Source organism: Rhineura floridana, chromosome 9, assembly GCF_030035675.1.
Source record: "Rhineura floridana isolate rRhiFlo1 chromosome 9, rRhiFlo1.hap2, whole genome shotgun sequence".
Taxonomy (NCBI): domain Eukaryota; kingdom Metazoa; phylum Chordata; class Lepidosauria; order Squamata; family Rhineuridae; genus Rhineura; species Rhineura floridana.
This window is the reverse complement of record NC_084488.1, coordinates 61,419,089-61,445,141: the sequence shown is the minus strand read 5'-3', so window position 1 is coordinate 61,445,141 and position 26,053 is coordinate 61,419,089. Positions and strand designations below refer to the sequence as shown.

The following is a 26,053-nucleotide window of genomic DNA, read 5'->3' as shown; positions in this document are numbered from 1 at the left end:
TAATGTTTACACTGCAGAAGATGAAGGTCAGAGTATGGGGCAAGGTCAGTATTAGGATTACAGGTACTCTGTGAATATGGCTGATTTGTAATGAATTTCAACAGATTATGAGAACAGAAAAAAGTCCAAAAGGGCTCTGGTTTCTCTCTCTCTTTTTTTAGACACTCTGACTGTTTTGTGTATCACCATGAACATTTACAGGGTTGTTAAGCAAGCATTTCTGAGTTCACAACTATAAGTTTCGTAAAGTTTTGTTTTGAAATGAGCTTATGGAAAGGATCAGAATGGCATGGGGGATACTTCCAATTTATCATAGCAGAATGCAAAAAATCCATGCTGACTATAGTATATATCTTGTGGCTGTATAAATCAATAGTTCAAAATATATGTCTGAACAACTGCAGTGTGTAACATGGCAGGTTGTGTACTGCTAAGAGCCAGTCTGTGGATGGGACAGAGGTGTTATTTGGTCTCTCGTGGGCATCCATCTAAATGCATTCTCATAGAATCACAGAGCTGCAAAGGACTTCAAATGACTGGATGACTCACAGACAGCTTTGGAGTAAGGGCTGATTCCTGACAAGGGCCAATTGAAACACGAAGGTCTACACTAAATTGTATGTTGAATGCACATATCATTGCCGCATAAAGTATCATTGGTATTTAATGGTCGGGAAAGAACTTTTCTTTTCAGACCAAATAGCAGTCTGAGGGGGTGATTTTCATTAAAACTATAGTGCAGGGGGGAAAGATTAAACCCTTTTCCCTTATGTGAGGCAGTCCTCACCCTGATCAGGTCTCCCTATGGTTACTATTTATGTAACAAAAAAAGTATTTAATATACTGTCTAGTTTGGTCCTGACATAAAAGAATGAGCAATGTTTTTTCTTCTACAGCAAAAGGAGGGAACCCTAGTAAATAAGAATAGTTGGAACATATGGGTATTTTAAAAAATACCAACGTTATAAGTATTTTCACCTGCAGCCCAGCATATATTGATGTTGACTGAACTAGTCCTTCCTTGGAGGAGCCATAGTTCCATACCAAACGCATGCAAACCTTGCCCATTAAATCAGGCCTTAATTGATAGACATACATTTACAAAACCAAGAGAGCAAACTTCTGCCATGGTTTTGACTGTCAGGGCTAGTTTCCACAAGTGAGACAGCATATCAGTATGCTGGTGTGTAGTAAATCTTTGCTCAATAACATTTTTATGGAGGATCAGTTTTGTTAGGATTCAGTTTTGTTTACACAAGAAACATGCAAATTATAGCATTACTATTATTTTATCGATTTTTATATCACAATTTTCTTTCTTCTTTCTTGCTTGAATCAAATGAAAATATGTAGCTTTTTCCTCCAGAAAATAGGACTTCAGCTCTTAGAGTGCCGCCTGCTGGATAATTTATAGCACACACTCTCAGGGATTCCCTTAGATTGAAATTTCATGAATTACACTAAGCATACATTTTTCTTTAAGAGATTTCTCTCTCTCTCTCTCTCTCTCTGTATGTATGTATGTATGTATGTATGTATGTATGTATGTAATAGATCACTCAGCGCTCTTAATAAGTTGTGACTTTTCTGCCGAGAAGTCTAAGTTCAAGGGTGAGGGTATACTTAAATATACCCTGATGTGCTTGCTCCCTGGCTTGGACGGGGCTGGGCAAGTGTGCACAGCAGGATACAAGAGATCATCATGGCGGATGGCAGTGGTGCTATGAGTTTTCTCTCTTCTGAGAGAGAGGCAAGCAAGGTGGGCAATAGGCACTTTATAGTAGACACCGGGCCCATTTCTTATGTCCCTCACTCATCATGGCAAGAGTATGCATCTCCAAGCCCATCCCTAAACCAAATGGTGCCCTAGGAGAGGAGTCGCTTTGGCTCCTCCTTCATCTGCTCATCCTTGTTTAGGCTAATTGGGAATACTTTTATTTTGAATTTGTCGTCTCGTTGCTTGATTTGTATGTATGACTTATCTCTGTCCCATCATAAATGTGTTTGAATGGGCATTGGTGTTACAAATTTTCCCCATGAATAAACAACAACAGCCAAAACATAAATATGAATGCAACAACTCCATGCAAGTCAATGTTACCTGCCATTACAAATGAAGATGGAAGAGTTTGAACTATTTGTTTGAGCTGGCCCCTAAGTCTAGCACCCTGCATACCTGCCCCTAAATCTGGCCCAGTATGTGCCAAGTGTTCCTAGTTAGCAGAGGTAGGCCCTAATTTGCAGCGTATAGCCAGGAAATGAAGAGGTAAGACAAGATGAAGTGTGGGTAAATCAAGGGCCATGTTTGTTGGAATAAAGCCAATTATATGCTTGATTGCATAATAAAATGATCTGCACAAAAAAGTGTGTAACCTGTCTCATACCCAGTTGGGCAAGGACACCCTGCCATGGGAAAGGGGGTGGTCCAATCCCAATCCCCTTCTCTGGGCCCCATCCCCACAGGGTGGTTAGGGAGGCCTTCCTGCTTCACCCCCCCTGAGGGCAGCACAACTCTGAGTGGGTGTTACAGGTTAGCCCCAAAGGTGAGCCTTATCCTGCCAACAGGCCGCACAACCTGGAAGGCAGGCCTCGGAACCCACAGATCACCTTAAAGGATGCCTAAGGGTGCTCACCAAACTCTACCTTGTGAAATTCCACACATATTCACATATCCAAACGTGACCAAATAACCTATTTACAGATTAAACTACAAGGCCAGGCAACAAATCAGCCAAATCAAATTAAGCCAAATAAAATTGAGCGAATCAGCTGAATTAGAAGAACAGTACAGGGTAGGCAAAAAACTTGCCAGCAAATGAAGGCTGGCGAGCTAAAAATTCCTACCCGGCCCCGAGGCGACCAGTTACATTTGTACTGCTTGAAGGAAGGGTGGGCGGGTGTAGCGTAAGGCCAGAAAGAGGCCAAGGGCAGACTGAGCAGGGCTTAAATAGCCACCCTGCTCTGCCCGCTATGCGACAGGCATGCATGGCCACATCGCTCCTGAGGGAAAAGGGTTTTTGAAGTCTTCCCCAGCATGGCTGCAAAGGCCCACCATCGCCAGAGCCCCTTGGATCTGATGATGGCAGGAATTGTGGTACATGTCCCTGGTAAACCACCATCCTCATTTAGGGCTCATCCAAACTCACCTGGATAATCCACATTTTGCCTGTTCGCGTGGTGCTTGGATAGTCCCCACTTCTGTCTTTTCCTGTTTTTTCGCCTGTTTTTTTACTTTTTAAAATGTCCAGAAAACCGCTGTTTTTTCGGCCACACATCAAACATTCTTTCCAGATTTCCCCAAAGTCCAACCTCTAACTCCGCCCCTATGAGCCAATTGGTCCACAGAATATGACGTGTGCTCCCTGCACCGAAGCACACACAGGCGCTTGGATGCAAGAGCAGGAAATTTGAATTTAAGTTGCTGTAATGGAGGACGAGCAAGGGAGCTAGCGGAGGGTGAGTGAGCAATGTATCTGCTCACTCCGAAACAATTTCCCCCTAAATGTGAAATTAACAAGCAGCAGCTAGCAGCAGCAGCAGCAGCTCTGCAAAATGGACATAAAGGGATCGGATTATTATGCTTTGCAACTATTTTGTTTTGGATACAATGTATCTGCTCACCTTGAAACAATTTCCACTTAAGTGTAAAATTAACAAGCACTGGTAGCAGGCATTAGCAGCAGCTCTGCAGCTCTGCAGTGAGCAAAAACACTCCTTTCATCCTTAAAAGGGGCAAAATAAAAGGGAAGAAGGGGGAGAGAGAGAAAAGGGGGAAAAAACCTAACTGCTCTTACAAGCCAGGTAGAGCATGGAGTCCAGGGCCAGGTCTGTGCCGATCTCCTTCGCCCTGGAAGTTTGCGAGTGCTCTGAGCCGAGGGCAAGTGTGAAGCAGGCAGGGTGCCCTTCCTTCCCCTTCCCTACTAACCACCCCTACATTTAAGGCCACCAAGACCAGAAGCTGCAATGTGCCTTGCAGTTACTACTGCGGAACCAAGCAGATTCTTGCAAGTTGGGGATTTGGGGAAAGTTCCCAGGCGACCTTGAGCTCACGAGCCATCTCCATTTCACACATGACTAGCAGTAGGGGCATGCATCGTTCGCTGGCCAGAGAAGGAGCAGGTGCAGGGAGCTTACTTCCCTCTCCTGTTTGTGGGCAGGGGGAATGGGACCTCAGCTTGCTTCTGCTTGTTTTGTCTCCCTCCCTTCCTCCCAAAAGTTAAGCAAGTAGCCCAGAGAGGAGAGGAGAGTGACGTTCCAGGCAGAAGGAGGAGCACCCAAGAGGCAGCATGAAGCAAAGGGCAAGGCATGAGGCGGCTTTCTTGTAGTAACTGCCGCTTGCTGCTGGGGCAGTGCAGTGAACCGATCAGCTGTGGCCAGCACACACCCCCGCCTTTTGTTGCAGCTACTGCCCCTGGCTTCCATTTGCCTGGGCAGTGCAGCGACCAGTGCTGAGGCTGATGACCACATGGCCAGCGGTCCACCCACCCCTCGCTAGCTTGCCCTCCCCCTGGCTGCTCACTCGCCCTTGGCGAGGCACTCCAGGACCCAGCAACCAGCCTGAGTAGCAGAAAGAAGTACAGAGCCGGCAGGAGGGTTCGGTCGAAGGGATTTCTTCACCTCTGTCCTGTTACCAGGGCTTTGTTACACACGCACTTTGCCTCAGGTTGAGAAGCAGGAGAAGCTAAGGGGAGTTTACCCAGCCACTGTAGTACCTCCTTGTGTGCAAATGCGGAAATGCACATTTCCACATCTGAGGAGTACGACATAACATCCCGTGGTTCTGATTGGTTCAGTTTCCTGGGCTTTTCCAAGCACATTCCTGCACATGCGCAAAAGTGGAAATACGTGATTGGCTGAAAATGAAGGAAGGGGAATGGGGAAACCCCAATGACCACCCACAGAACGCCTCCTGCTCTAAAGTCCGCGGTATTACATCCGAGCCCCTAACGTTGCAGCGGATGATTCATGCTTTAAAAAAGATAAGTGCATTTTCCGCGGTTGTGCCAAAGCGGATTTAACCATGCAAAAATGCGCTTTTGTGCGGGACGTCATCAGGACGACCGAAAAATAATGAGAACACAAAGCGGTCATGTCACACATTATACAGTCGTCTGGATGAGCCCTTAGTCATTATTATGCCTTTTAGAAAAGAAATTGCTTTTGAAAATTCTCAAAGGACGGAGAAAATTTTGATGAAAGTCTCATGTGTGAGCTTTGTTCCACTTAGCTGACTTTGAGGTGGCCAAGGGGTGCCTACCTTTCATTCTACAAATCATCTCTCTGGTGGTCTGTACTCTGTAGCCTTTTCTAGGTCCCTGCACGTACTGAAAACCTCATCATGTGTTTAGTAAAAGGCAGGGATGCTGCCTGACTGCAGTGGATTTTTTGTTTGTTTGTTTGTTTGCTTTTAAAGTGAACCCTTTTTACTTTTTAAAGAAATCAGTGAAGAAAGATTAAAAAAAGTTAATGAGAGGGATTTCCCTTAAATACAAAGTCAGTGAGTGCACTGGTCTCAGGTGCTTGGTAGCCACCCTCCCTGGCTTCCCATGCCTCAGTTAAAACCCAGGGGAAGACACCATAAAGTCCTCCTATTGGCTGTTTGAGATTAGGAAATGCAAGCAGCTGGAGAGGCTGCAGAGGTTTGGAGAAACATTTGGTAGGGAGAGAAAAAACCCACAACCCCATGGACACCTTTCAACAGTAATGTTAGCTTAATCCTTCACACAACAAAAGAATAAAGAAACTTTACTGTGCTCTCTAAAAGAGTCAGAAGAATACTTTCGAGAGAGCAGAGGACCAGTTTCAGCCAGTGCTAGAATGTACTTGCTTTTCCTTCCATCCAACCCCAATTCCTGCCTCTCCAGAAACAGCAAGGGGCAGCTGCTCTGTGCAAAGTACAACCTGATCCATTTGTGAAATTAAACATTGTTGTAGAGGTGAGTGCCGAACAGAGCATTGTGAATGAATGGATACAGTTTTGGATGGGTTTCAGCAAAAAGCTTACCTAGTGGAGGTAAGCTGCTCAGGCATCCTCTGTGTGAGAACAGGAGTGTGACAAGTACACAAGAATGCCTCCTTTTCAGCAGACAATTGTTGGATGAAATACTGAAAGCAATGGTGGCTTTGATCAAAGCCAAGCCAAGACCACACTTTGTATGGCCCAGGACAGCCTTTCCCAACTTTTGGGTCCTCAGAGGTTGCTGGACTACAGTTCCCATCATTCCTGACCATTGGGCATGCTGGTTGGGGAGTTATAGTCCAGCAACATCTAGGACCCAAAGGTTGGGAAAGGCTGGGAAGCCAGACTACAGATGACAGTAAAAGCTTCACTTGCAGTTATTTTTTGTGGATTTTTTCCTCGGCTAATAGCAGTTGCATAGGACTTTCATTAGGAGGCATTTTTAACCCTTTTGAATATCCTTCCCCATCTGCAGTCCCAGAGGGAAGTTTCTATTGGATGTTTCCCACCCTCCTTGCCCAGGCTAATAGCAGCTTTGGGGGAGATCAGTTTTCACTGGCACTATAGCAGGGAAGGACAGGGTTCATCTCTCTGCTGATGCATCACTGTCCCTATGAAAATCCCACCCTCCATGCCTGCTATTAAGCACAACTGCAAGCAGTGCATTTTGCGCTATGTCTAGTTTGGCTGTAAGCCAGCACAAGATGCTGACATATCTGAAGTGTTTTATTTATTTTACACAGTAGATCAACATTTGTGTTTGCAGAATGTATGCTTTATGTGCTAGTAGTGTACACCTGCTTACTTCAGTGGAGGACTGCCTGCTTCATTGGTGCATAGAATGATGTGATAGCTTGGTTCTTCTTGATCACCATTTCTTCCTTTGTCATGCATTGCTGTGGAGGAAACCCAGAATTGCACATTTGCTATACTGTTGAAAGAGGAATAATTTTCTAAACAAACAAGCAAAGAAAACAAACATTTCTTCAGTTCAGCAGGTGACAGACTCAGATTGGTTGAAAATGTTCATATTATCATTATGGCAAACAAGTGGGGCTTGCAACAAAATGTTGCTGTGTTAAGGGCTCCCACTCACGGTTTCAGTCAGTTATCTATACCCTATGCAGGAATACTCCATTCCATTTCCCTTCCCACTCAGTTTTCTTTCTGTCCCCTCTCCTGTTAACAGGTAGTCCTTTCTTGGCTACTGAGCATGTTTGGTCCCCAGTGGGCTGTTTTGGGGGTTTCCCCTGATCCTTAGGGTGTTTTTCCCCACCCTAAAGATTTTTGTAGTTCTAAAAACTATGGTTTCCCCATCTTGGGTGTAGATTGTGCTGTTCATTCTACATAAGACCAGCACACTCATCTGAACGTCAGAAGTAGAAGGAATTGAAAAGGAATTGAAGAGGAAGGGCAGGATACAAATTAAATAATAAATAAATAAGTCGATTCTGACTTATGGCAACCCTATGAATAGGGTTTTCATGGTAAGCGGTATTTAGAGGTGGTTTACCATTGCCTTCCTCTGAGGCTGAGAGGCAGTGACTGGCCCAAGGTCACCCAGTGAGCTTCATGGCTGTGTGGGGATTCGAACCCTGGTCTCCCAGGTCATAGTCCAACACCTTAACCACTACACCACACTAAATAGAAGAATCACTCATATTTGACGAGGTGGGTGACACCCAACATCAGTCATAGTCAGAGAGGACCCCAGGAAATCAATGGGCTACTCTGAATTTTGACTTGGGCCTCACCTGTGCTAAACATTTAAAACACTCTTGTGCCATATTAATAGCCATGGCTTATTCCAAAGAATCCTGGAAGCAGGAGTTTGCTTAGGGTACTCTATGAGAAGTCTCTTAACAACCCTCAGCACCATTAACAAACTACAGTTCCTTAAAGGCTGGGGGGGGGGGAAGCCATGACTGCTAAAGTGATATAATAGTGCTTTAAATGTATGGCTTGGAAGTGACCTTAGTTGAATATTACCCAATTTTTAAAAAAATCAAATGAATGTATACTTTATTTATAAATACTGCTTGCATACCCATAAGAAAACATTCTATAGAAGGAACATTTGCACCCTCTAAACTTGTGGTATCTGTATATAGATATATGGCATGCAGCCACAGGGAAATTATTTCCTCTATTCAAATATTTTCACTTGTGTGTTTTCCACATAACTTCAAAGAGCCAAGAGAAGCAGATGACTTCTGGTTTAGTGTGTTAGCAGTCCATTTAGTTTCTACCTCTCATTGTTCCCTTTCACAACCAAATAAGGAAAAATGGTGGTGTAAATAAATAAATAAAAAGATTTCATAGTAAGGTCTGTTGTGGTTGTTATGCTCACATGAAAAGAAAACTGATTGGGAAGTGAATGAAGCAGCCCCCTGGCAGGCAGTAGCAGGGAAATAAATGACTTGGCATTGGACAGTTGCAACCAGCAGGGTGCATGTGCCTAGAATAAGGACAAATGATGGTTAATCTGGCTATTTGAAGATCTAATTGGGAGGACATGGTTTAGCTCTTTACCCGTAACTAAACTGAAACCTGAAAAGGCTTTATACACGTCTGCCTTCGTATATACTTCAAAAGCTTTATAGCTAAATAGTGGATCTAAGGCTCAGACAGAAGGCCAAGATTTGACAAATTGCTCAAGAGCACAATACATTTCTCCTCTTATGCAGATTAAATGCCTTGCAAGGATTAGTATATACTGGAACTTTTAAGTATAAATTGTAATTGTTTTTTAATTATGTTGTAATTGCTGTTTTTTTAAAAAAAAATGATATTTGTTATTTAATTTTTGTAAATTGTATTGCCTTCACTGATGTATTTTTATGCTTGTGCCTATTTTTTTGTAAGCTGCCTTGAGGGCCTTTGCCCAAAAGGCATGGTAGAAATAAACTTAATAATAATAATAAACTTAATAAACTTAATAATAATAATAATAATAATAATAAACTTAATTGCTATGGTTTTATATTGGTCAGGATTGTGCAAGATCAGCCCCCTTGATGAGCCAGCATCCTTACAGGATAAGGGAGTTGTGTGCCTTCATTATACTTTCTTGCTTCTGGCTTGATCTTTATATTTGGTAACAGAGAGAAAGTGTTTTCATCCAGGGCTTTCCAAACTTTATGAAGGGATCCACTTACAGTATTTTGGTTTTGCTTGGAACCTGTGCCACCCTGTGCCACAGAACCACCCACTGATTCAATACCTTGTGTAGCTTTGTTTCTGGATACTCACTTCTGACATGATCACAAGCCTTTGATTACTTTCTCACTGTATGGGATTTACTGGCTTGGAATCTCTTTTCTGGGATGATGTAAACAAAAAAAGGGGTTAGGCTTGTGCTGGGGGAAAGAATATCTCATTATTGGGCAGGGGTTGTTACTATTAGATCTACTGAGTTATCCTCTAATAGGGAGAAAGTCTATGATTTTAACATTTTTATGCATATTTTTAACCATTTTGAACAATAAAGAACTTGTACTTCATGTTGTCAGAAAATACTGTGAAGCTGATGTTGTCAGGTAGTTTTTCTTTACATATCTGATTTTTCTTCAACAAAAAGCCTGTACAGGAGGCTGACAGCCCTGACTGGAATTATGACACAGAGAAAGGGGAACTCTTAACCCTTGGCCTCTGATGTGGTCCCATCTGCAATATTTCTTTGCACCTGTTATTAATAATGGAGGAAAATGCCCATGGGCATCTATTGATGCTTTCCTCCTATTGCCAGAGCAGGTGCAGAGAATGGGTAGGGATGGCTGATTCTAATCGGGATTGTGGCAGGGACAAATGGTTCTGATCTGGCTCAGCCTTGCCCTCTTCCTCTGTTGCTAGCTATTTGTTGAAGAGGGAAAAAAAGACACAAGAACAAAATATGTGATAAGGGTCATATCTAGTTCATCTCTCATTTCCTTGTGTGCCACTGGATGCAGGTGACATTCCCATGATGACAGCATTCAGGTCTCTCTTTAACACTTTGATTTTAAGCAATATATTATGGGCCAGTCATCTATCATATTTATTTATTTTATTTTGTTTGTATCCCACCTTTCTTTCATCAAGGACATCAAGGTAGCATACATGTGGTTCCAAGATGGTCTCACATCCAGGGATTGGCCAGATCCAGACCTACTTAGCTGTCCTGTTACCATTCAACCTCCATTGGCAGCTCTCAACTGTTTTGTGGGAGCTGCTGACAGAAAAGGGGGATTAATTGGTGCTACAATATTCCCACGTGTAGCACATAGGGGAGAGCATGGGGAAGATGTGATGAGCACTAGATCAGCCTATTTAAAAAACAACCACCATCAAAGCATTTTATCAGAGGCAGAAAAGAAACCAATCAAGCAGTGAGTGTATGATTGAAATATTAATCATGTTAGATTTTCTTTGGGCATTGTTCAAAGAATGAGATTTGTGCAACTAATGCCATAGCTTTGTTCATAGCAGGGTTGGGCTTTGCATGTTATTTGGGGAAAGAGCTTGCTTTGCACTAGAGGTGGCCTAGAAAGGGAACAACACATTTATTTATTACATTTATTTATTTATTATATTTATATACCGCCCAATAGCCAAAGCTCTCTGGGCGGTTTACAGCAATTAAAATTGTCAATAGCACACCCACCCTCTTATAGACACTTCTCATCTGAAACTATTTGCCCTTCCAACAATATTCTTTTGTTGGAAAGAGGATACAATCCCCAGCAAATCCAGATTTGGAAAGACTGCCTTGTACAAGCAACTTATTTCATTATTTAAAACCAGGGGTGCAGTCATTCAGGGTCTTGGGGGAGTCATGGACCCCTTACTTTATTGGGAGCAGGATCGCAGCAGGGTTCCTATGTCTCCAACATCCTATGAGACAATTGACATGACAGGGGAGTGTGCTGGCCACTGAGAAGAGTCTTCTAACAAGCTTCCTTGTCCTTTAATGCTGATTGGAGCTAATCAGAGTGAAAGGAGGTGCATCGGTCACTGAGAAGACTCTTCCCAGTAGCTTAACATACTGTCCTTTCAAGCTGATTAGCTGATAGGGATGTCTGTTGTTGTGAAAGAAGGCATTAACAAGGATCTCATTCTTAACAAGCAGCATAAAAATAAAAAATGGGAAGAGGCATGGCTGTGACTAATGTGAAGGGACCCTGTACTTCTGAATTTGCCACTCCACTCCTGCCTAAAATCCCATTATGGCTGTTCTTATCTTCAGTGTGGCAAATTAACTTGAGAAATCGTTGTATTGTTTCATTGTAGGTTCACGCAGTCAAACTGATCATTAGCATTAATACCACCAACGATAAACTCTAGGTAGCCTCCCCCACAAAGGAACTTAACCAAGCCATCTGTTAAGGATAGGGTTGCCAGGTCCATGGCCTGATCCTGATCCTGTATCTTTAGGAGAACAGAAGGTCAGCCCAGTGCAGGTGTTCTTGCAACACTGTAATGGGAAAAACCACAAGGTGGAATTCCCCCTCCCCCCTCCACAACTTTTAAAGATACAGAAGACCTCTTGAAGGCCGGGCCTGGCAACCAAGAGGTCTTCTGTATATTTAAAGGTTGGGCAGGGGGAAGGGAGAATTCCACCTTGTGGTTTTTCTCATTACAGAATTGCAAGAACACTTGCACTGGGCTGACCTTCTCTCCTCCTGAAGATACAGGATCAGTCTCAGGCCAAGAACCTGGCAACCCAAGTTAAGGAACTTAAAACAGTTGTAATTTTTTGAGGACAGGCATAGGTAATTTGTGGCCCTCAAATATTTGTGGACTTCAACTCCCATCATTCCTGGGCCACTGGCCATGCTGGCCAGGATTTCTTGGAATTGGAGTCCAGCTGTATCTTATCTCAATCAATGTTTATTTCGGTCCATGACCAGCTGTATCTTAAAAGTTCTCTGTCCCTGCCTTAGGGTACAAATTACTTCGAGGAGAATAGGCAGTAAATTTTACTAGCAGTGATGGTTCTTTTTTCTTTTTAGGTCACAACTAATATAGGTCAGTGTGAATGAGTGAATGACTTTTATGGACTTACCTGTACAACTTTGCAGCAAGAGTAAAGAAAGGCCATTGGAATCGCAGCAAGTGAGAACGTAAACGGAACCTTTGCTGTTTTCAGAAGTTTTTGCTTTATAGAACAGAAAATAAATCTTTTAAATAATTGATTAAACAAACAAACCCCACACCTTACAGAATGAGGTTAAGTAGCATGTGTTGTAATTCACTAAATCCCAAACAAAAAGCTCCACAGGCAATATTTCATAGGATTTAAGTACAGCAGGGGACTTCCGGGAAGGGTGACTTAGCCTGTGCCTGCTTTTGGGACGGGCTCCCGCCGCAAAAGAAGCTTATTCAGATATAAATCAGTCAAAACTTTTTTTTTTTTGACTGATGAAACTTCTCCCGGGCAGGGAGAAACGAAGAGATTAACCTCAAAGCCTATTTTTGTTGGGAGGACTAGATTTCATTGATTTATGAGACGTGGTCCAGCCGACAAACAAGGACGGATTTTCAACAAGCTCTATCTGATAAAGCGACACGTTCATCTTTTCTTTAGAGAGAGAACGGACTAACAGGCAAGCACCCTTCTTTCTATATTTTTTTACTTGACTTAAACTGTTGCAGTAAAAGGAGATTTGCCAGATTGATCGGCTTTGGACATCTTTCCGGTGAGCTATAACTCTTCTCTGCTATGCACTAATTAACAGCTTATCTCTGTTTTTGTTGCAAAAAGCTGTCCTGGATTTGCATTCTAAAGATATACACAGAAGAGAGATTTCTATTCCTGATTTCTATTCTGAAGAATATTATATTGTCTGAGACTACTCTCTTTTTGGTTTATTTTATTTTGACGAATCTGTTTCCTGACGACGCCATTAATTGTTTCGATCCTGGGAACTACATTTTGTTTTCCTAAGCATAGTGAGATAAGGCTGGCTGCTCTGTTTATACTGTGATGTCATCAAGTTTGGAGTATTAACCCAATTGTTGCTGAAATAAGAAGTGGTTCTCTTATATTTTTCTTTTAAAATGGCAATCAAGAAAGTGGCTGAGAATCTGAAAGTAACTAGGTTTCAGAAAATAATGGATGAGATTGAGATAACGAAACGAACCCTGCGACAGGGTTGTAAGGAGCTGAAAATTGAATTGTGCAAAATGATCCAGGAGTTTAAAGAAATAGGGGTCCCTGTGAGAGAGGAGACCCTGGAGCCTGGAACAAACGTGGAACAGGAAAAAGATTTGGAATTTATGGATTTTAGAAATAAAATCTACTGTTTGGAATTCAATGTTATCTCTGAAGAAATTAATGAAGATATTAGAGATAAAGTTATCAATGGCATGGACAATCTTCTGGACTGGAATGATGTGATGGAGCCTAATATAGAGAAAACCTATGGAATTAATTGCAGCCATGTGACAAGGGAAAAACTTTCAAGAGATGAGCCAGTACATTTTGTAAAAAAGAACAGAGATATGATTTTACTGCAGTATTCCAGCAACCTATTCAGAATGGATGGCAAGAAAATATTTGGGATAGAGGAAATTCCCATTAGACTCTTACTATATGACTATGGTTATGACAGCAAGATTATTACGGAATACTGATAATGGAAGATTGGACACTGAAATTACTGGAGTTAACAAGACTATTGAAGATGGAAGATGGAAGATGGAACTAATAGGGATAATAGAATAATGGCTATTGAAATTATTGAACCTAACAGATTCTGATGAGATGGATTAATCGAAATGTTTATTTTGACTATGGTTATGACAATAAGATTATTATAATTATTAATGAGATGGATTAATCGACATGCTTATCTGGAGAAAAATTGATAGATATATTTCTTAAAGAATTGAAACCTCTCTTTGACTTTTTGTGGAAAGAATAAAGTAATGTTTATGAGATTTGATGATTAAGTAAGATAACTACTGGAGGAAAGTGATTTTATAATATGATTTAAGAGACAGGATTGTTATACATTGTAGACCTATAACTGATGTGATCTGTGACAAATGGGAAGTTAATATTTCTATGGTTATGACAGCAAGATTATTACGGAATACTGATAATGGAAGATTGGACACTGAAATTACTGGACTTAACAAGACTATTGAAGATGGAAGATGGAAGATGGAACTAATAGGGATAATAGAATAATGGCTATTGAAATTATTGAACCTAACAGATTCTGATGAGATGAATTAATCGAAATGTTTATTTTGACTATGGTTATGACAATAAGATTATTATAATTATTAATGAGATGGATTAATCGACATGCTTTTCTGGAGAAAAATTGATAGATATATTTCTTAAAGAATTGAAACCTCTCTTTGACTTTTTGTGGAAAGAATAAAGTAATGTTTATGAGATTTGATGATTAAGTAAGATAACTACTGGAGGAAAGTGATTTTATAATATGATTTAAGAGACAGGATTGTTATACATTGTAGACCTATAACTGATTTGATCTGTGACAAATGGGAAGTCAATATTTTACTTTTTATTTATTTTTTTTGTCTAACTATTTTTGATTTTGTTTTTTGTCTTTGAATGTTTTATGGTTTTGTTTTGTATGTTTTATGAAAATCTGAATAAAAATTATTGAAAAAAAAAAAAGGATTTAAGTACAGCAGGGTACATCAATTTAGGCTTTCAGAGAACATAGGTGTCCACTGATCAACCTATATTTAAAATCAGAGAAACACATTTTTGTTGCCCTCCAATAACTGTATTACAAACCAATATAATTCATTTTAAAGCAGAAATGAATTAAAAGAGCAGTGTAAATAGAAAAAAAGTGTATCAATATCAAACAAGGAAATGTCCCCTAAAATGTTTTTCTATGCCTTATTGAAGGGAAGTGTTTAAGACGGGTGGGGAACCAGCAGCCCACCCAATGTAGTTGGACTCCAACTCCCATCACCCCAGCCAGCATGGCCAATGATCAAGGATGATGGGAGCTGTAGTCCAACAACGTCTGGAGGGCAACAGGTTTTCCATCCCTGGCTTATGTCAATTGAAATGTGGATATTCTATCTTGTTCTGTTAGCACTGTGCAAAGGTAATGCATCATAGTGTTAGCATGATTGTTCTAATTTAACAGGGTTGAGGTGCACATTATTTTTTTTTGTCATCGTCAATTAAGTTTCTATCCTGCCCTTCCTCCCAAAAGGAGCCCAGGGTGGCAAACAAATGACAAAACCCTAAAAACATTTTAAAAATAAAACATATTTAAAAGCATCTTAAAAAGCAATTCCATCATCAACACAGATAAGAGGGGTAAAGGCTCTACCTAAAAGGCTTGTTGAAGGCACCAAAAAGATAACAGAGATGGCACCTGTCTAATATTTAAGGGGAGGGAATTCCAAAGGGTAGGTGCCATTACACTAAAGGTCAGCTTCCTATATTGTGCCGAATGGACCTCCTGATACGATGGTATCTGCAGGAGGCCCACACCTGCAATGCATTGTGATCAACTGAGTATACAAGGGGTAAGACTATCTTTCAGGTATCCTGATCCCAAGCTGTAGGGCTTTGTACACCAAAACCAGAACCTTGAACTTGGCCCAGTAGCTAATGGGCAGCCAGTACAATTCTTTCAGCAGCGGGGGAACATGTTGATGATATCCTGCCTTAGTGAGCAGTCACACTGCTGCATCTTGTACCAGCTGCAGCTTTCAGATCAACCTCAAGGGCAGCCCCGCATACAGTGCATTACAGTAATCCAGCCTGGAGGTTACCAGTGCATGGCCAACAGTGGCCAAGCTATCCTTGTCCAGAAATGGCCACAGCTGCCTTATCAGCCGAAGCTGGCAAAAGCCACTCCTAACCAACAGATGCTGTGTGCATGTTTCTCTATAAAATCCAAGCTAAAAGCTGAAGTTGCATATGTGCTCAGATGTCTTCTTTCTCTGATATGTAATTCTCTGTTGAGAGGACATCCCAACCTATCCCTTGCTCTTGATGCATTCCTGGTTCCTGTTTCTGGCTTTTCATCACAGGGAAATATGTACAGAGTACCTTTTGGGCATAAATTTATTCCCATTTGATTGGGAATCGTATGATGTTGAATCATATGATGTTAAAGGGGATCTACCCTGTGAGCTTGAAGAGAACCTGTAATATGTGCATTTCACCACAGAAGAGAGGTGCAAGGTTTTGAAGATTTTACACTAAGAGTGCAAAAAGAATGTGCATAAATTGCTCATGCATCCTCTGTCAGAACTTTGGTTGTCTTAAATATGAATAATGTTGGAGATCGAAAAGAACTTAAATCAATGAGAAAATTGTATGGGAGAATATGGGAGAATATATCATGGCCTCTTACAGCACAAAAATGGATGAATGAGGAAAGCACAAGGAGCAGCTCAACCTGAGCAATTTCACTGGTATTTATGCATCTTTTAAAACAATTCTGTATTAGAAGCAGACAAATCCTATTATATTCTGTGAACTCTCATTTATACTGTTACCACATTACAACATTGTTACGCATCATAATGGGGTTGCATCTAAATGGAATGGACATAAAGATTGTATCCAAGTACACATTCATTTAAAATGCTGCATATTTCCATGGGCCAGTGTTGGCAATACAGGGCTTTCTCATAGCCGTCTTTGATCCCGCAAAAAACAAAGACAAAGGGTAAACTATGATGTAAAGTTTATGTACAAGAATATAATGTTTATCTGAAATATTTACAAGGTTTGTTAAAGTAATATTTTACAACTCTTTCAGAAAAACCACTACTTATATTACAGTTAGACTAAAGAAAGGTTTAATTTGTGAAGGCAGCAGTGCCAAAATAACACAAAACAAAAACCTTCCTCAAATGTGCATTCAGTCAGTTTAAAACTATTAACAGGTTTGTATACAATACTGTGTGCAAATGGTTAATATGCCTTTATTGATGCAGTTCCTGCATAAGTAGCACATGTGACAATGGTAATTTCTCTATAGTGAACAAAAATAATGGCATGTTTATGTTAGATCAAGTTAGGTTCAATAATCAAGGCCAACATAAAACATAACGGCCACAATTCAATACAGATCTACAGTGCATATTTACAGAAGTCCCACTAAGTATAATGGCGCAAACTCCCAAGTAAGTTTGCGCAGGATTGCCACTTTAAGCATGCTCAAGCCCACTGAAGTCAAAGCATGCCTTTTATCACTGCATTGAATTGTAGTCAAAAATGGGAAAGTGTCCAGGTGGTAATCATTTTCAGATGGCAGCCCTTCCTTCCAAATAGGACAAAAAGTATCCACATCTGGAATTTGCTATCTTCTGAAGCCCTGTCATGGCAGGGCAACATCATTTCATGGTGGCCTTTTCCCACCAAATCAAAAGTGAACCTGACCAATTGGGCTTGATGGTTAACAAACTAACACATAACATCACCTATGGAAAACCACAATGAAAGATTAAAAATATCTAAGTCACATTTCACACCAATGCAAATAACTGGCTCTAAGCAAGATACTTTAATAAAATAAAAAACATACTCATGATTTTTGTAATTATAGTTGTACTATATGTACAAGATTTGGGAGGGCTCTTTTTTCCTCCACCTCCCTCCCTCCCAAGATACAAACAACTCTTCCTCCCCCACACCTGCTGTGCTTTGCATCTGAAGCAGATAGGTGCAAGAGGTTTGGAAAAGCTCAAGGCTGGTGTTTAGATGGGACCGAATGTGGCCACCAACTAGCATTGCAGCTTGCGGATGCTGCGCGAGAACCTTTTGAATGCCCGCTGACCTTTCTGCCATCGCTTAACCGAGGTGATCACCAGCTCCCCAGCCAACCTCTGTCCCATCACTAAATAGGGTGCATTTATATCATTCATTTCATCACAGGTACACTGCAGGCCACCTTTGAGCCAAAGCACAGTTTTCTTCAGATCCCTTTCTGTCACCCCATTCAGCTTGTAGATGGTTTTGCTCTTTGTTTCCGGAGTGATCTTGGTGTCCCCATTGATGTAGGCGATCTCCTTCACTTTTATCTTCAGAGCTAATAGGGATAACGGCGAGAGGGGAGGGGAGTGCATTGAGAGAGAGAGAGGTTTTTCCCATTAGTGCACAGAAAGGGAACCTGGGGAGGGAGGTCTTCTATTGCTAATTAAACTGTCAGGGGCTGACAGAACGGACAGCAGGTGGCTCCATTTCTAAAGCCACCAAGGGCATGCAAGTCACTTCAGTCTGAATGAACCATTGGGTGTGTTTCTTTGTTTAAAAAAGCAAAACTGCTCTAAATGGACCTCTCCCTCCAGCTTTTAATTCATTTGCCAACACAAAAAGGAAAAACAACCACCCCATTTTGTACATTAATTGTACATTAGGGTTTAAACATGACACAATGTATTCTCACAAAAGCCTCAGAGGGGAAGGCCTACATCACATAGGACATTTGATCGCAGCTGTTGCTGAAGACTCTAGGGTTAATTTATGAGGTTAGAAAGATTCTTAGGTGAACCTGCAAGGAATCGACATTACTCATGTACTGTATTTGAAAGAACAGGCCAAAGAGAAGGAGAATTGGTTTAACAGCTGCATTTGATTTGGTAAAATAACTGGAAGGGAGGTCGGTGAGGGGAACACAAGGCTCATTAAGTAACCTACACAACATGCTTGGCCCTAAAAAAAGAAAACTTATCTGAAAATCTCATGCTGGATGTGCCACATGAAAACTGAAGACTAGTTACACGTAAGTAACTCACTGTCTTTGCAATTTCTTTCTGGTAAGAATATTAATCCCTGTAAATTCCACCACAAATACTTTCTCAGTTATAATCTGATAAAATTATAACGTGTTTATAATAATAAACTTTATTTCTATGCCAACTCTTTTCTCATATTTTATCTGCCTTTCTCAAGAGGCCTTTCCAATTACTTGTGACCCAGAAATGTTTATGTTTTGCTACAATATGCCATCCGTCTCATCTCAGTAACATAATTCTCAGCCTGCTTCCTCCAAAGCAGTTGGGACAATAGTTCCTGGATTGTTAGGATTTTTAAAAGAAGCTTTTTTTTGTTTGTAAAAAAAGAAGTAACTCTGGAATGCAAAGGCTTTGCCATAATTGTTATAGATGAACATAAGATCTGTAAAGCACTTTGCATGTCAGAAATGCTATACAAGCCAGAAAAATTTGAAGGAAATGAGAACATACCTCGGGCCCCCTCTCCCATCTCTTCAGCTTCCTCACCACCTAATAATCCAAGTCAGGAGAAATCCCTATCTGATTTAGTTCCCACAAGACTGGGTGCTCAGCATTCCTTCCCCCCTTCATGAGGAGATCGGAGCTGGAAAGGATAAACCCTGATGGTCTCAGATTCACAGCAGGACGGGAGCTCAGTCCCCCCTCATCTTCTCTTCCTCGCAAAATGGTCAGAAAGGAAACAGAAAGGAGCCAAGGCATTCAGCATAACTTTGCAGCCTGGCTCTACTTAGTATGCTTCCAGCTTTATCCATGAATAAGCATAAATGTGGCACACAACAGTCAGAAAATTGTAAGTGGAAGTCATAAAAACCTTTTAACATATTATGTTGCTTCTGGCATGCCCAGTGGAGAACTCCACAATATGTATGTGTGCATTTCTAATGACAGTGTTCACTTTTGTGTACACTTTTTGGATCACAGAAACTCCTATGATACTCCAGTATTATTGCTTCAGATATTTTTTAAATATCACAACTCTTCATGTAATTAGCCAGTTTCTGTGTTCTGTCACATTCGGAAGTGACCAAGGTATGGAACTCAGGGTGGGGCTTTGCAAAGGAAGATGGAGTAATAGTATTATTTATTTATTTATTATCATTATTTTTACCCCGCCCTTTTTCCAAAACTGGAACTCACGGCGGCTTCCAAATAAAAGCACACATATAATTAAAATCATACAAAAGTTTAGATTAAATAGTAATAGTACTATGCTGAAAGAAGCCATTGCGAACCAGATTAGTCTTTATTGACTGCTATGGGGCAAAGCAAATGATACACGTTTAATAGGAGGGGAGGGTGCTTTTAAATCAAGACACTAGGGTCACCAACACCAGTTTTAGCTTCTACCTTAACAGGGTTCCAGAGTGCACCCTGCTACTTCCTTCCATATAAGTGAATGGCTGCTAGTCACTCCTATGTGGGAAAGGCAGGCAATGTTGCAACGGATGCTGGGTGCTTGACCACTAGCCACAGGCTTCCTGCAACAAACACACTGCCACTGCACAGGTGCTATAAGCCACAGCAACAGGCTCTTTGTTAATAACAAGTGGAACATGGTTGCCATGTTTATTCAAAAGAAGAACAATTCACAACTTGGAGGTTTGGTACCCTATTGGACTAATCATCCAAATCATTTTGCATGTTCAATAGTTTTTACTGTAAATGCCCCATTGCTAATACCAAAGGTTAAATCCACTTGATTTTGAAGAAAGCCAAATGTTGGTTGCGTGTCTGTCTTGCAACACTGACCAATTATCATGACAGTCACGTATGACAGAAAAAGACCAAAATTCTTCCCATTTTTAATCATGAGTGACTTTTGTTTTTACACTTACCAAAGTCATTTTTGCAAAGGTTTTCCACAATTTCATTGTCATCCTCACTCTTGCTTTTGCAGGCATCACAGACTTTTGGTGCTAGAACAAAATATATTTGAAAAGAGAACCTTCAGCAGAGATGTTCAAAAGAGAACAGCAGGTGGCGTTTGGAAACAAAGTATACTCCTTTTGTACACAGCTATGGCCACTAGATTCTACCCTTTTCTTGAATCAGCCCCGTTTATTTTAATTTAACATGGTTTATTTAAAAAAATCTATGACTGTGATCCACTGTGGTCTTCCTTGAGAATAAGCCCCACTGAACACAGTGAGTCTTTTGTCTGAGTTAAAGAATACATAGGATTGCTCTGCACATCAACTTTGTAGAACCAACTCTAGGGCAAGAGGACAGAAACTGTGAAATACAAAGGAAAGGGCACAAAGCCCTTCAGTATCTTCATCAGAAGCTGCGGGGCAGCTTTTGGAGTATTTTGTGCTACATGCATTCTGTTTTAGGAAAAAATGCTGAAAGAAAACCAAATAGTTATGTTAAATAAATATCGTAACAAATTCAGTGGGAACGCTCAATGGGATATTGAAAAGGAGATGTATGTAAAGGGGATTAAAGCTTTCCCCCCCTTCGCATCCCTAGGCTTTCCCAGGAGAAAAAGAAATCAATGCCTGGATGGGGGGCAGTGAGTGGAGGAAAGGAGATTGACACAGTACAATGCACAACATTTCCCTTATGGGTTTGCTTCAGAAATCTCCCTCTTCTCTCTGGTCCTTTATTTCAAAAACTTGGGAAACTGTCACCTCTCTCTCTACATTTCTCCCCCCCCCCCAGTTAATTAAAACCATTTATATTGGTGCTAGCTGGAAACAGTTCTTTTTTTAAAAAAAGGCATTGATTTTATGCTCTTTGCATTTGTTTCTTTTATCAACACAATTCTTCAGACTTCAGTAGCATGCTCTCTCACCTTATTTTTATGAATGGGAGAAAAACAAGCCTTCCTATATATGCCAATCATTTTAAAAAAAGACAAAACCTCCACAATAGTTGAAAACCAGTTTAAATGGGATAACAGAACAGTGGTACGTGAAAGGATCCCATAAATTACAATGGGTGATACCCTACTGAGTCATACGTAGATGAGACTCACTGAAATCAATTGGATTGTGGTGACTCAAGTCCATAGATTTCAAGGGGTCTGCTCTGAGCATGACTAACAGCCTATGTTTGCTATTTCAGTTCCAACAATTGAGAGTACTGTGACTAAGGTAGCAATCCTCTGTAACTTGTCAGTAAGCCCACTCACACATAATGAAATTTGCTTCCAAATAAATATAAGTATAGGATCAGACTGTTAGGATGTGCAATCCTAAATATGCTTACTATGGGGTTTATGGGACTTTCTCTGAATAAACATACTTAGCATTGGTCTGCATAGCTGCAGTCTTGATCTGGAAAAACCTGCTTGTGTCCTAACAGTTACACTCTAATAACCCACACTGTGAGGTCAACAGCAGAGCTCTATACCCACTAACTTGGGAGTAAGTCCCACTGAACTCAATGACATTTATTTCTGAGTAAACACGTATAGGATTTCACAGCAAGGATCAATGAATATAATTTGGCTTCATTCTGATTAAAGCTGCAATCCAATACATGCCTATTCAGAAGTAAGCTCCATTGGGTTCAATGGGGCTTACTCCCAGGTAAGTGTGCACTGGATTGCAGCCTAAATGTGCTTAGGACTGCAATTAGTATTTCAAAGCCTAGGATAATTGTAAATATTATTTGTTTTGTTAAACTGTAGTTTTCTGGCATAGAAGACATCCATCGAATCGTTCTTTGGTGTTGTGACGTTCCCAAAACATGAGACATGTCTGAGGTTCTGTAGTGATTTAAAACGGATAGCTATCATAGAAGGCTGATGATCAAAAATTGCACTCACACTTCCAAAAAAGATACATTGATGATAGTTGTGACATTTGATAAAGAGAGGAATTTTATTGTGTTGTATGGGGCTTTGCTACTTTTGCAACCTTTTGCTTTTTTTAAAAAAAGGCTTATTTGTGCTGTAAGGAAATTCAGTGGCACTGATAACTATGCTCAGGTTGGTAGCTTAATGCTGAAATCCTATTCATACTCACCTGGGTGAAGGCACAATTGAACAAACTGTGATTTATTCCCAAGTAACTAGGCAAAAGGTCGGGCTGCTGGCCTGCAGTCCCTGTGAACATTTACTCTGAAGTAACGCTAAATGATGCCTCATTTAGTACGTCCCACTGTTTTTGGTGGAGCGTAAGCCCTAGTAAATGTGTTTAGGAGTATATTCAAGCGCAGCCTGTCCTATAACACAAGTCCACAGGAGTAAATCGCACTGGACACTGGATTTGCTTACAATAAACGTGTAGACGGCAGTTTTATGCACATTTACCAAACAGCAAGTCCAATACAGTGGGGATTTATGAACATGCCACGGAGGATTGCGCTGCAGACGGGGGAAGCAGCAGGAAGGCGCCCTCTTACCTTCTTTGGGCGTCGGGAGAATGTGGTCGCTGCTGGCCGGAGGGATGCACAGGTCGTTGTCCTGGGGGAAGCGGCTACAGTCCAGCATGTCAGGCCAAGGGAAGCCGAAGGCGGACATAACCGGGGCACAGCTGTCTTTCACCTGCTCGCAGAGCGAATGGCAAGGCTGGATGGTCTCGTCCAGGTCGTCGATGCAGACCGGCGCGAAGAGCGAGCAGAGGAACTTGCGCGTGTCCGGGTGGCACTGCTTCTGCACCAGGGGGATCCAGGCGCCCGCCTGCTCCAGCACTTCCTGCATGGTCTCGTGGCCCAGCAGGTTGGGCAGCCTCATGTTGGGGTACTCGATCCCGCGGCACAGGAGCAAGGAAGCCGGGATGGGCTTGCAGTTGGAGCGCTTGTAGGAGAACTCGGGCTGCCCGAAGAGAAAGAGCCCGCGGGCTGAGCCGATGCCAGGCGTGGCGAGGAACAGCAGCCAGAGAAAAAGGTCGCGGCGGAGCATCTTGGACCGGGTTGCGGGGGGGGGAGATCTGGGCGGGAGAGATTGCCCGCTTTAAAAGGGTCCTGTCTGGGAATCCAGGAGGCTATTGGGGGCGTGGGGGAATAAAAAGGCTGCGAAAAGGAAGGGAGAGCGCGCGCGAGAGAGTCTCAGCCTCCCGCCGGCTGCATGCAGCTCCCTCCGAAAGCTCCTGCCACGCACCGATGGACGCGCTGCCCACAACGCTGAGCCACACCAGAGCTTTCTGGCAATTTTTTAAAATACAAATCGAGAGGGGGATTGGGAGGGCAAATGGGCGGAGCCATCTGACAATCGGCCGGCAAGGATTGGCCACGACTATCTCGGGGCCGTTCTTCATTTTCAGTTCCCTCGTGGTTTGTCTTTTTGGCAAGAAAACTTTCGAAGAAAATGGTTCAGAACTTGTGTGTATATGTGTGTATGTGTTTTAACCAGGCCCAAGACAGTTTGCTGCCCGAGAGGAAACAGCAGATGGCACCCCCCCTCCGCAAGTCAATGTGGATATTACCCAAGTCTCATTTTGGCACCTGAGACAGAAAAAACCCTGCAATCTCCCGTCCCTGGGAGTAACATCACACTGTAATCAAATCATTTGCTGCTCTTCCAAAACACCCCAAACGAGCTGCCTGAGGAGGCTGTTTCACTCTGCAGGCCCTGGTTTTCACCTTTTGACCTGGAATAACTACAAAAAGCCCAGCAGCTAATCGAGGCAGGTTCAGGTTGTGGGGCACCTTGGGCATTGATTTTGCATCTGTGCCCCTTCCCCCCCCACCAGACAGGCCACTCCTCCCTAGCTTGCTGCTGAGAGAACAAGCAGGAGTAAATGGTTGGAGGTGGGGGGGTCAGGCATGTGGCATTGCCTAGAGCGACAACCATTGGCCAATCTGCCATTCTCTGCCCATTTGCTCACTGCCCTCTCAGGTGGGTGGCACAGTGGAGAGGATCAGTCCCCACTGTAATGTGGGTAGGAACTAAAGTAACCTTCTGTTGTTGTTCTCCAGCACCTGGTATTCAGAGGCATGATGCATATAGCCATTTTGGCTTAACAATTGATAGCCACATCTTCCATGACTTCCATGATCTCCTGTCATTCTGTGTGCTCACTGCTGGCTAGGGATGGAAAGATTGGTCAGTTTTGGTTCTATCATTTGTCCAATCTGAAATTCAGTTCTCCACTTTTCTGCAGCAATTTGTGATTTTTTGAAGAAATCCTCCTGAAAATTCTCCAGCATGTCAGTGTGAATGTCTCCTAATAAACACATTTTTGTACGAAGCTTTGACTAATGTACACATTTTTGCAAGCATTTTCTCATCATCTAATGCATTTATGTTTGTTATTTTCACCCATATATTCATTTTAGGCACACTTTCTTCTAACATATGCATTTTTGTAAACACTTTGGTTGGCAAACTGCATTGCTACATTGACATAGGTGTGAATTTCAAAGGATGGCTGTGTTTCGGTTCTCGTATTTTTTTGGAAAGTGTGAATTTGATAGATTTGGCTTGAAATGTGAATTGAATTTCTCACCCATCCTTACTGCTGGCTCTGGATGATCCTTCCCAGCAAAGAAAGTAGGAAAGCAAGCAGGTGGAGGACGGCCAGGATCTCTTCTCAAGCATCCCAGAGTGCAGGACAAGGAATAATGGGCTCCAGTTATAGGAAGTCAGATTTCAGCTGAACATCAGGAAAAACTTCCTAACTGTTAGAGTAGTATGACAGTGGAACCAATTACCTAGGGAGGTGGTGGGGTCTCCAACACTGGAGGCATTCAAGAGGTAGCTGGACAGCCACCTGTTGGGTATGCTTTAATTTGGATTCCCACATTGAGCAGGGGGTCGGACTTGATGGCCTTATAGGCCCATTCCAACTCTACTATTCTATGATCATTTTGTTTGCCCTTTTTGTGCCTTTTCCAGCTCTACAATATCCTTTTTGCAGCAACCAGAACTGTACACAGTATTATAAGGGTGAGCGCGCCATAGATTTGCAATATGGCATTTTGATATTGACACTTTCCCCCCGGTCTTTTTCCTAATGATCCCTAACATGGAATTCACTGTGGTGTTAAGAGATCTGGATAATAAATGAGGATATGAGAGAATAAATGAGAATGAGTATAATTAAAACACATAAATGCACATGCCATGTGGAAGGCAGACTCAGCTGACAGAATGAACAGAAACTGCTGATATCATGCCATTATACAAATCGATGGTGCTAGCAATCGCACTTGCAATACTGTTTACAAAGGATATTGTAGAGTTGGAAAAGGTTCAGAAAAGGGCAGCTAAAATGATAAAAGAGGATGGAGCAACTTCCCTATGAGGAAAGGCTGGAGCATTTGTGGGTTTTTATTTTAGAGAAAAGACAAGTAAGAAGTGACACGATTATGCATGGCATGGAGGAGTGGATAGAGGAAAGTTTTTGTCCCTCTCACATCGCACTAGAACTCATGGACATCCCATGAAGCTGAATGTTGAAAGATTCAGGA

At 41.8% G+C, this 26,053-nt stretch overlaps 1 protein-coding gene and 1 long non-coding RNA gene across 2 annotated transcripts; both read right to left on the bottom strand.

Annotated features, from left to right (window-relative positions):
* Positions 1-6,770: 6,770 nt before the first annotated feature.
* On the bottom strand, positions 6,771-12,206 carry LOC133364248 (uncharacterized). Its single transcript, XR_009757891.1, has 3 exons — positions 12,003-12,206; positions 9,212-9,280; positions 6,771-6,855 (listed from the first exon to the last, which is right to left on the bottom strand). It is a non-coding gene; the product is annotated as an uncharacterized LOC133364248 (long non-coding RNA).
* A 4,480-nt stretch (positions 12,207-16,686) lies between these two features.
* Positions 16,687-23,775, bottom strand: SFRP2 (secreted frizzled related protein 2). Its single transcript, XM_061583928.1, has 3 exons — positions 23,045-23,775; positions 20,530-20,610; positions 16,687-17,988 (listed from the first exon to the last, which is right to left on the bottom strand). The coding sequence occupies exons 1-3, from the start codon at positions 23,541-23,543 to the stop codon at positions 17,684-17,686; spliced, it is 885 nt and encodes a 294-aa protein (XP_061439912.1). The 5' UTR covers positions 23,544-23,775; the 3' UTR covers positions 16,687-17,683.
* Between the last annotated feature and the right edge of the window lie 2,278 nt (positions 23,776-26,053).

Excerpts from the sequence above, each read along its gene's own strand:
- SFRP2 (XM_061583928.1), bottom strand. The coding sequence starts at position 23,543 with ATGCTCCGCCGCGACCTTTTTCTCTGGCTGCTGTTCCTCGCCACGCCT. Across the intron at positions 20,611-23,044 it reads TCTCCCGACGCCCAAAGAAG|CACCAAAAGTCTGTGATGCC; the intron begins GTAAGAGGGCGC and ends ATTTTGTTCTAG. Across the intron at positions 17,989-20,529 it reads CCTTTGCAAAAATGACTTTG|CTCTGAAGATAAAAGTGAAG; the intron begins GTAAGTGTAAAA and ends TATCCCTATTAG.